This window comes from Corvus cornix, chromosome 6 (assembly GCF_000738735.6).
Source record: "Corvus cornix cornix isolate S_Up_H32 chromosome 6, ASM73873v5, whole genome shotgun sequence".
NCBI lineage: Eukaryota > Metazoa > Chordata > Aves > Passeriformes > Corvidae > Corvus > Corvus cornix.
In genome coordinates, this window is record NC_046336.1 from 9,097,613 (window position 1) to 9,109,665 (window position 12,053).

A 12,053-nucleotide genomic window follows, 5' to 3' on the forward strand; every position below is an offset into this window, starting at 1 on the left:
TTAAAGATAACTGGCTACTTTCAGGTAACAACATAAAATGCTTTATTTGTATGAATAAACAACACCTATAGTCCATGTACTTAAAAGACTGCTTTTTTCAGTCAGAACTTGCTTCAAGCAGGCAGGCACCATGGACAGTCTACATCTGAAATAGCCAGAAAAAAAATATTTGCAAGCTTAAACCGCATCATGGTGCATCAGTATACGGAGGAAAAAGACCTGCTGACAGGAAGACCGTTTTAAGCTTCAGGAACCCTTTCGCAGGTGGTCCCAAGACCTGGAGCAGCCCGGAAAGCAGAAGACTGTGATGTGCAACTCCACTTGGGGCCACAAGATAGAGCCACCAGCGCGTACACGGGCCCTGCAGCCGGCCGAGCTCCGCAGGTCCCACCACACCTCCCCTGACCTAACGGGGACAAAACACGCTACAGAAGTGAAGGGCCTGGAATGTGCTGTTGAAAATGAGACAATAAACGCAAGATTCACATCTGCAAGTAAAAAAGACAGCAAAAGTCCTATCAAAGAGTTTAATTCTGTTTCCATGTGTTTATCACAAGCCTGAAAGTTGGCTTTTTGAGATGTGTGCAGCTTTTCTGCAGAGAAGCATCACTTCATGCTTGCCCTGTTCTGATATTTCTCCCCAAGGAAGACTGCACAACACTGAGGTAAGCATCAGAAACCACTGCTGCCTGAAGTCGAGGGGCAATGCTCACCCTGTTCATTTTCCCCATCAGTATTCATAGTGCTATGCTTTCTGAGTAGTTTTAAAGATAAAATTGTGCTATTCTTTTTTTCATTATCACTATTCCCCTTCAAGAGACATGGTTAAGACAGGGAAAGGTGGTTTTTTCTCCTTGGATACAATTTACTGCAATTAGTGTGTTACCAAGCATGCATGTGCAATACACTGCCTGGGGTAGATGTCTTTGCCTTCACACACCCCTGGACTGTAGAGCATTGACATCTAACTGCAGGTCTCAAAATAACAAAGATTAGCAACGAGAGGAAATAAACCTCCTATTTGCAACTTGTTCCTATTTGATTACAAAGTTAGAGATGAAAAGCCATGTTTGGAGTAACTTTTCTGAGCACAGCTCAACAGAGCTTAAATCTGTATTTTTCAGAATATACTTCAACACAGTAATGTGTATGGAAAAAAAACCCCTATATATTCACAAAGATGCCACAGCACCTAATAACTAATATTACAGTGATGGCACTTTGTCACTATTACATGCACTGCTCAAGATAAAATAAACTCACCAGTTACTTGTTAAATGTCACAAATAAACTTTAATGCTGTCCATCCTGCCAGTAAAGAGTGGACAAGTGGCCAGTCCACAAACCGCCTATTTCCTTCTCCTAGCTTTAAACATGTTGCTATGCTACTGTTTTCCGTAACTATTTGGGTGAGGGCAAATTTTCAGATGCTATAAGCCATAAAAATAACCACAAGATCAAATCTTATGTTATTAATGAACATAAAAGAAAACTACTCATGCCAGTTCTGCATTCACTTTATGTTTGAAATATAGAACTTAATGAAAAAGACTGTGCACTGAGGTATGTAATTTTTGCAATTGAATTCACAGACTTAATTTCTTTGAAACGAAACAAGAACACTCAAAAGCACTTCCATTTCAGCAAATACTTCAGCTTTCTACCTTTGACAGCCCTGGAGCTTGTAGAGTCAAAATAACATTTCTTTTCCTCCTCCTCTTCCCTCTTTGAACTCACAACTGTTCTGCAGTTTCCAACAAGCTGCTATTTGACTGGATAATAATCCAAAAAGAGTCTTAAATCCTCACATACAGAGTCAGCAAAATATTAGTACTTAGAAACTGGAACTACGTAAGGCATTTAGTTGTAACACCACTATTTGCTATGTAAGTAAGATCTTTTCAAGCATAGTTGTTTTCTTCCAGTACTTTGCTCCATCCTTCACATCATTTTCTTTCCTTGATCTTCCGCTGAAGATCCTTGGGCTTGGGGCTGTTGTTTCTATCCATTATTACCATATGTTCCTTCCTCTATCTCATCTTGGTTTTGATTCTTCACTCTGAGCACCAACTTACATTCTTGTGATCATGTAACTCCCAGTGCTATGATATGTTTCCTTGCACGCATTTCTCCTCTTCCATACAGTGTCCAGTTCTGAACTCTCTCATTTTCACTTGCCTGGGAATATGGAAGTATGAATTCCACCATCTACCTACATATTGAAATAGGCCAGGAATAAATACATGCCGACAGCAAATTGTCCCACATCTGAAAAGATAAACAGCATTCGCAATTGGTCCAGAAATTGCTCTCTCTGGGAAGTCACTGTTTGGCCACACACAATTCCTACAGGGGAACAGATGAGACTGCCACAAAATTTTGATGCAAGTCTTTTTATTCTAACATTCCTCAAACTTTACAAACTGCAACCATCTTCTAATACATTTCCGTGTAACTGCTCAACTTGGCAGAAGCACAGAGGAGTGACACTCAGCTGGATTTCTTGGCTGCAGGTATAAACATTGACTCTCCTTCCCTGAAGGATTAAACTGCTGCCAGCAACCTGAGGAAATTCACAGATCTCCAGTGAATGGAAAATACTGCCACTAGTAATTTCTTTCTCCCTATCCTGGAGGAACGGAGCTGCTGCCAATTAACACAGCATTTTCCTACACTTCGCAATCCCTTTGAACTTTTTCAGGATTTTACAGGAAACAGTTTTGTCGCTATGTAAATCTATTCAGTGCAAATCCCAGTCACAAAAGAAAGGACTGATAACTGCAGCAGAAGCCCCCAGACAAGGGAAGCTTGTTAGTTTGCATCCATTACTTAAAAAAATGTAGTATTTATAACCAATTTGTACAAAAGCCAAGAAGAATCTAAGTGCAATGGAAAAGAAAACACAGTGACTAACAAATGAAGTACACATGAGATAAACTACATTCAAAAATTCCACGGATTGGAGATTATACTGCTTTTCATGTTACTGCCCACATTACTACAAGCTGTCATTCCCTGAGAAATAGGATTAAAAGCTGACTATTTTGCATACATCATGAACGCTCACAATGTTTAATGACAGAGAAACAACAGAGTTCCAGGGTAAAGAGACAGGAGGCTAACAACTGGAATGTTGGTATGGGATTGCTGCTAAAAGAAAAGGTTCTCTTCCCCAGTTTGGTTTTCATCTGTCTGCATACATAGCAAGATACATGCAGAACTCATCTCTCACACTACTCAAAAATACCCTCTCATTTGCTTGAATCATTGCATTGTTTTATTTTAAAAATTCTTAGAGATGCCTTCTTTATGTAATATGTTAAAAACTCACGAAATCAGCTTCAAGTTTTCCCATTTCTTGGGCGTAGCTTCTCATTCGACTGCTGTACATCCCTCGGCTTTGAGGTGGGATCTCTCGAACTTCAAGTTCCATCTGCTCAAGCTGACAAGAAAAAACAAGAGAAGGCATATAAATCAAAAGGTTAATTAAAGCAAGAACAAATTTACCTAAGTTCAAGAAATATTCCTTCTTTATACGGAAAAATGTTGTTTATTCTGCAATATACAAACAATTTATCAAAATTTTTGCACAGTCTTAAGTCAAGAAACAAGTGACAAAATTAGTATTATTAACGCTCGGAATGATTTGAGTCAAACATTTCTGGCTTTCAATTCCAACTGTGATGAATACATTTTATTACAAAAATATAGTAAAACTGAGGATAATTCCTGCAAATGAGCATAGTTCAAAAGAAAGCCTACCTCCTCCTAGCTGTGCAGTTTTGGAAACCCTTGGTTGAAAAAGGTATTTTACTTATTTTTATAATATATATGTGCATGTTTAAAGTTTTATTTACACCAGTCTGTATGTTCAATGAACTCATTCTTTTGTTTAATAAATTAATCCTTTTTTCTTTACACATTACTAACTCAGCAGAATTACATAGCCTGAACTGGCTGCCTAAATCTACATCCCAAATCTGTATGTAAGTATATTAAACAGCTGAATTTCAGGGTTTAATGACAATACTATTCAAGAACTTGTATACAGTCAAATGGGTTAAAACACAACAGATATATTCTACGTTTCAAAAGCTTTTTTTAAATTATTCTTGCCATGTAGAATTCTAAGGGGTCTGAAACACAATAATATGGCACAGGGATACAGCCAATCAAAAGTTATAAACAAGGGCTGCTAATTACCTACCCAGTGGGTGATGGAGCCTGCTCTATATGGTGCTGTCTGTTCAGGAATTCTGTTTTGAACAGCAGAAGAATCCCTTACCTGTCTTTTAAAATCTTTCCAACTTAGATAAGATAAAAGAATACCTCTCCTTAGTTGTTGTAGGTACCTGAAACAATATTTACTCACATCCTACTGATCTTGGTTGACCAATATGGCACAGGAACAGAAATGCTTTTCAGTTAGGATCCCAAACTACTGGTTGCAGGTCTTCACAAGGGACTGCTAGAAGTTATTCCTATGTAATCACTTGCTTACACTTTGAAATTTCATCTTCATAAGAAAAGCATCTGAATTTCATCAATGGAATTGCCAGACACTCAAAAGTCATTCTGCCTGATCCATTCTGATTATACAAAATGATATTCAATAATAAACTATAAAGCAGACTTTAATTAAATAGTCACTAATGAATTGAAACATATAAAGCAATTTCTAATTCTACCCAGTTCTTTAGCTCAGGCTTAACTTTCCAAAGGGGTATTATAAATTAAACCAATAGCTGGAATTAATAGCTTATTTCTTATCAATTTCATCTTAATATATTTGATCTCAAATGTTCTATAAACATTTCTCTCATATATATGTGTGTGCAAGGCTGGGAAGTTTTAATGAAGTCTCAATTCTTGTCTATTATATAAAACTGAAAACATCTACCAGTGAATCCAGAATTTGCACCAACAATCAGACCACGGTCCACAAAATCTAAAATGTTCATTTAAAGAGTCACTATTAAGAGTGTCAGGTCCAAGGAACAATGATGAAGCATATTTTGGCTGACCAGTATTTAATAATGTTTTTTCATCATGAGATTAAATAGGTGAATTTTGTGGCTGGGCTGAGAAATTTCCGTAAGAAGCCATGCAGAAGACAGCAGTCCAAGCAAGTATGAACCTAAATGCAACCTAATTTCATGCATCTCCACTTTCAGAACTCATATTATTTGTCATAAAATCATATTTTTCATAAACAAGCGAGAGCAGAGAAGCGCCTCGTATTTCCATTCAAAAATACAACAAAGTAAGTAGTGTGGCTGATGTTGTCCACTGCAAAGTAAGTCTCCACCTCCCACAGGAACTTCTCCATATGAATCTGCTCTGGACAGCTGCGAGCATTTTAAGAAGCTTGTAAGCTTCACTATTTTATTCTGATTCTAAAGCCCTGGAACTTAAATAGAGATGGAAACTAAAATACACAAGATAAGAATAACCCAGCATTTGCAACACAACAATTTTGTGATGCGTCCTTCATCAAACATAAAGGCAAATAACAGAGTTTTGTCTTAACAGCAGAATTTCATTCAAAAATTCACAGTTCTTCTAGCACATGCTAGATTTTATACTCAAAGAATTTCCCCAAAGTTAGCACAACAATCATATTTCTTAAAAACCTGGTAAAAATAACAACCAGATACTCCACACTGGATCTAGACTGACAAGATTTCTCTCCAGAGATTTCTTACTCCACAGCCCTGGCTTGAAAAGGCAGCCTGGGAATCTGAAGTTTTCGTGTTAGTTCTGCACTTCCATCAAACCAATTACACCAGTGATTTTATCCAAACAAAGCAGACAGTGTTTTAAAACCATCACTGCTTAGTGAATGCAAATAAATTATCTCTATAATAATATTTATAATACATAAGAGTGTTATTTCCTAGCCAAGTAGGAAATAAAACAAAATCAGCTAATCCCAGATTTGACTATGCAAGACAATGTACGAAAACTAATAGTGCAAGGAATTAGGTTTATTTTGATTTTCTACTGTAGCCTCCAGTTTAAAAGAGGATCTTCTTAATCAGTTCTGTTATTAGCAGGTTTGTTCAAATTGATTTCTAAACCCAAGCCTTGACATTAATCACAAACATGCTGGGTAATTGCTCAAAGCCAATAATTGAATATAAAGATCTAAAACAAAGTGTGAAAGAAAAGCCAGTACATTAAATGAAGATCATGATTAGGATAAAAATACAGATACAGGATTTATTTTTTAATCTTATAATAAATACAAATTTAGATGGTCTTTTTCTGACATAAGGAGAGAAGCAAGGAGTCATTAACTCAATTTGTGCTCCTTCCAATCTACTCTGAGTAGAAAACCAAATTTGAATGACCACCCATGTTGGAGCTTCTCTGTACTGCTCTGTCTTTTGCCATGTCACCTTGTAGTGAAAACGACCTGAAAAACATTCCTAGATTTCTACTTTTTTTCAGCTGTTTGAATATGAAAGTGCCCAAAAGGCCTTACTGTATCTTCAGAACATCCTCATGAGATAGGACAGTAACTTTACCATGTTTCTCACTGGGAATACCAAAGCAGAGAGGTTAGGTGCCTTGTGATCCTCAGAGGGCAAAACTGTAGGGAGTCATCCCAAGATCCAGCTTTACTGGATGCTATTCCAGTGCTCTGGTCTAATTCTATTTTTTACACTAATTCTATTTTTAAACCAAAAGCACCATGTATGCCTACAAACAGTTGAGAGACTTTTTTCTTCCTACGCTACTTCAAAAAATTAATTTTATTTCGTTAGTAAGCAAATCATTGATTTAAGTTCTTTCCATTTTACGAAATTCTAGGGTAGAAAAGCTAATTTTTTTCCCTATCCTAACATTCAGATTACATTTCTGACATTAGATAAACCAAACCCATTTGCAAGCAATAAACAAAAGTCACTTCAGGTAAGGAACTACTGGCCATGTGGGAAAAAGACAATCTCAACTGTCACCAACACCTTTGCTCAGTTACTCCACATCTACAAGACTTTACTCTTGTACTCTTCCCAGATGGAAGACATGACAGGTTGTAATGGGAACAAAACAAATAAAAGAAGAATCAAGTTGCTTAACACACGCTGCTCATCACATACTGGGTTTTTTTGTCAGTGTGAACCACAGACTAATGCTTGGTTAACACATACACTCTTCTTGGATCAGTGACCCACACTACCATGGCCCCTTTGCCCTCACCTTTATGCCTCACTTGCTAAAACGGAAAAAAAGATCTATTGCTCTACAAGACATTCTGACAGATTACGTCAAGTAGGTGCTTGGGTCTTACAAGCCAAAAACAAAGTCATGGTGTGTAATTATTTAATTCCATTCCTAAAGTATGAGACCTAACCCACAATTTAACTTTTTATTGACTTACAGCAATAGTGCAAACCTTGCATCACGTAACACAGGATGAAAAAAGGATACACTCTTCTTGTATTTCATATCCTCAAATAAGAACTATTTCAAGAATATTATTTTATTTTCTAATATATCATTGGTAAGTATTTTTAGGGCATGTTACTATCAATGATCCTATTATTTTTGCTAGGAATTTGCAGTTAAAATATGAAAAGCCAGAACATACCAGTTCCCTCGCTTCTTCGAGCTGTTTCTCAACATTTGCAACCATCTGCTTCTTCTCATCTGAAAGAGAATTGTGAAAATACCAATATAATTGTGCTCTTACCATGAAAGAAATACATAACATTTCAAAAGATTGTATGTATCAGCTAAAACAGACTTGAGATTTTTTCTGTGTGACATCCTCACACATGGTGATATGCACATCAGTAATTAAAAAAGGGAAAAAAAGACTGGCGAATCCTTGGAATCTTCTGCTCTGTTATGCAGCATTTGCAAGTTAGGAAAGCACTTACAGCTGCTGCAGCTGTAGGAGTTATGCCTCAGCAGGCACTTGCTGGTGTGTACAAACGCATGAGAAGGCACATACATACACTAAATTAAAAAAAAAATCATTTAAGAACAAAGGCTTAACTTACTCATTTGCAAAATGTGAGATGCACAAAACCAAGCATTCCAATTAAAATTAATTCAGGTTCTGAAGAAAAATGGTGTTTCTATTCCCCTATTTCTATGCTGGGTCTAGAATTCTTTTGCTTCAACAGATACAAAATGAAATGCCACAGGAACTACAAGAAAACCGTTGTCGTCTAGTAGCAGTAAAAATGGAAATCAGTAATAAATATGAAAATTTTTTAAAATTCAAGTAAGTTTTAAGCTATACATAGCAATCACCATCTGCCAGGTTCCCCAGCAAGGCTATGTCCCAGCTACAGAGACTGACTTTTGACCTTCCTCCAACCATCCATTTGCAGGCAGAGAATCCAGGATGAACTGAGAGCTCAGATTCAGTGTCACATCATCACAAACATTCCAATTGCTTCACAACTTGGTTTGTTACAGCATGAAAGGGGACTGAGAAATATTCAGACACTGGATAATAAAAAGTCCCGCATTCCTTCATTACTGTGGGTATTCAAGGGTTTCAATCCTACCATCACATCTTCCAGCCTTCAGACTCCAAATGCACTCAGTCTCAATGAAGGTAATAACAAAACTCTGAACATACAAACTGTTTGTTCGAAACCATGAGTATCATGAGACATCTGTACTGGTGGTTTGCCTGATGAAGCAGATAAAAAGTGAATGTCACAGAAGTGTCTCCAGTCACAGCTCCCCAGAGGTCACGATGGATAAGTATAGGTTGGCACAAGACTTATTCATGTATCTCTAAACTTCACAGCTTTGTTTTTAAGTTTGAATCCCCTTGTTTCTCTTCCACATGATCTCTTTGCATCCTGGAACTGACACATTAAAGACCAAAAGGGACTATCCGATGATCTCCTTTGATCTCTGCATTCCACAAGCCACTGAATTTCAAGAGGGGACCACTTTATGAAAGGAACATAATTCAGCTTTTCACAGGCTGAAATGCCTACTCATCTATCTTCTCATTCACCTAAAATACTCTACACTCTCATTTAAGGACACAGGAACATCACAGTCTGTCCTTCCTCAGTTATGTACACTGGAGCTCTGCCTGCAGAGAGGATCAGGCTCAGGACCATCTTTCCTGCAAATCTGGAATTCACACTGCCACGTCTGGTGGATTCTACTACAGCAGAAGATGCAGGAAATATTTTCTGTGTAGCACTTTTAGTTTTCCGCAAACAATGTCTTCCATTAATTCCCCACCAGGTTCTCATGATGGCACCCAGGCCAGAAAATTTAGTGATTTATCTTCCTAACAAAAGAAAAATGTAAGAAATCTGCCACTTTTCCCCCCCCCACATTTCTATTCTCCTATCCCAAAACACCTCTGTTCCTTCCTTCATTTGGAAGTTAGAAAGATGACAATGGATAAAAATAAAAACAATGGAAGGTATGAAACACGTAATACCATTTTATTGAAGCTGAAATAAAATTTTAAAATATACCAGCAGAAAATAAATGTACTGTAGCAATTGCAGCACTGCCCTGAGTTGTACTGGATCACAATTTCCATATGCATTTAGTAACCTGAAATTTAGGGATATAAAGCTGGGGGCTTGTGGAAGGTATTTCATGCTGAATAAATTCTGCTTGTACTTGTGGTTACAAGAACTACTCAGCACTCCACTGGCCAGTAAGATCTTACTGATCCACAGAGAAATTAAGCTACAGACCCTTTGTAGGGAAAACTCATTAGTACACAAGAAGGTCTGGCTAAAACTGCTCCCATAAAATTAGGAGGGAGGAGGGGTATTCAAATGATCTCCAACGGTTTAATTAAATTTTAACCCAATGTCAGATTTTACCATTGAACCAGATACATAATCACCCAGATGGTGACCAGGACAACTGCCTTTGTTTTTCCTTCAAATACAGATGTGTGAACAGGCACGAGGCAACATCCTGGCACTGCAGCTCTGGAGCAGCATCTTCACAGACTTCCAGGAGAGCAGCTGAACTTGTTGCAACTGTTGATCCTCTAGGGCACACAATACCATGCAATCATGGTTTTCAAAGCATTTCTTATCAGCTTTACTTTTACTTCAATGGTCAAGCAAAGGAAACAACTTATTTCACAGCCAGAACCCCATAAGAAGTGAGGCACAATACCCACAGGATGACTAGCTCAGGGACTGAAAGTGAGATCTGAGGGACTTCTTTTGGGTAAGAGAAGTTAGGCACTAATCAAGCAGATCAGGACAAACAAGTTACAGTCTAATTAAAGATGCTCATATAACTAACTGTATCAGTCCACTGTGACTTAGCAGTTGTCAACCTGCCTACTCAATCATTTCCTTAAATAAAGTTCCACAGGAAATGAAGAAAAAGGTGTTCTATAACATTTTGTCTTGATTGAGAATTCAAATATCCTTTAGAGAAAATAAAAAACAGTGCTCCATCAAATATATCTAAATTTAATTTTTTCCCTACATTGCTAGACAGAATGTCTCCAAAAAATATTCCAAGTAGGTTGTATAATTTAAGTGGTGAAATTGACAAACTATGGATAAAGAATGGAAACAAAAGGAGGTTTTTCCTCTGTGTAGGATTGCAAAGAAATCTGTTCTCTATTTGTACACATGGTTGTATCACTTTCTTAAAAGAAACAAGCTTTCACTATATTTTCCCCAGTTCTTTCAGCTTTGCCCTGGCATTAGACACCTTCTTTGTCTCTCAAAGTACAGCACTTACAGAAAGGTGGGAATCTGCCTACAAGGTAAGAAAGATAACATAGCACTGGTTTGATCTCACAGCCAACAAAGAGATTAAAAAAACCTGGATCAAGACTGAGTAGTCCCACTGCTTGTGGAGTTGCTTCTTTTTATTAGTACATGCTGAGGAAGAGACTGAGTAACAAAGGGCTTCAGTTCACAGACCACTTGCAGATGTTGCTGTGCTTGCTCAGGTGGTTACATGTTCACCACTGCCAGAAGTTACTGTCCAACAGCAGAGATAAATGGAACAATACATGCATTTCTCTCTTTGGGTTATAAAACTGAGTTCAAGAGGCATAACATAATGAGCCAGACCTTAAACTGAGACAGTAAACTTCAGTACAGGAGTACAACAGAAAATCAGAGGTGGGGCTTTCTTCAGCTAAACCTGTTAGCAAATGAAACACAGCGTTTTGATTGCCCAGTAGAAAACGCAGCTATCAAGTATCAGAATAATGGCAGCACTCTAGTCCAAAACCATCATAGCCCAGAGGCTACTGTGCTGGGAATAGACTAAGTATCACCATTTGTGCCGATAAAACTCTCTTTCATATCAAGCAATCAAAATTTGTATGAATTTTTGGTCAAATCACAAGACAGATGTTTCTCTGAAACACCAAGGAACATTAATAAAACACATCAGTCAATTATTTTCATTCTTCAAAGACCTGCAGCAGCATCACAGAAAATCTATTTAAAAGCCATTTCTCTATTTATAACTTTCTTTAATCCTCCAGGTGATGTCTGCCCCAACAACAGAAGACATTTCTTCCCAGGTGTTCTACTGTCCCTGCTGCTTATTGTTTCTGTAGTATCAGAGAGCCTTTGTTACATTTCTCGCTGAACTATTTATGCATTTGTGACAACAGGATTGTGTGTTGAGCCATCATCCTCCTAGAGCACAAGCCAGCATCATGTCCTGACAACACGGAACGCAGAAATGTTCCAAAACCAATAAACCAGTATTTCTCCATTACAGCGGGTCCATCTTGGGCAGCAGAGGGCAATAACCAGTCACTAGACTTCAGGAGATCTCACTTTATTATGCAGTGCAGCACAAGTCCTTACACCTTTCATCCTGCTTCTTCCAGCGTGGAGGAAGAAGGCCATCAGCAATCTCTCTCAAATCACTGCTGCTGAAAACTGTCACCTCAAGTTCCCCTCCCACCTCATTATCCTCTTTTTGAGGCTCTCCCAGACATCGCCACAAGAACTAACTGGAACTTCTGGTGATGAAGAGGCAAAGATCTTGCAAATATTCCTATTAAGAAACAAGGGAAAAATGTGTATTTAAAATATTTCTGATTGAAGTGT

General features: G+C 37.8%; 1 protein-coding gene across 4 annotated transcripts in view; it reads right to left on the bottom strand.

Moving 5' to 3' along the window:
- Positions 1–12,053, bottom strand: part of VTI1A (vesicle transport through interaction with t-SNAREs 1A) — a 258,892-nt gene that overhangs the window by 244,447 nt on the left and 2,392 nt on the right. For all 4 annotated transcript variants that reach the window (XM_039554080.1, XM_039554078.1, XM_039554082.1 and 1 more), the window contains exons 2-3: positions 7,598–7,656; positions 3,332–3,442 (exon numbers count right to left, since the gene is read on the bottom strand). In XM_039554080.1, coding sequence (XP_039410014.1) covers positions 3,332–3,442; positions 7,598–7,656 — 170 coding nt within the window. The remainder of the gene's footprint in view (positions 1–3,331; positions 3,443–7,597; positions 7,657–12,053) is intronic.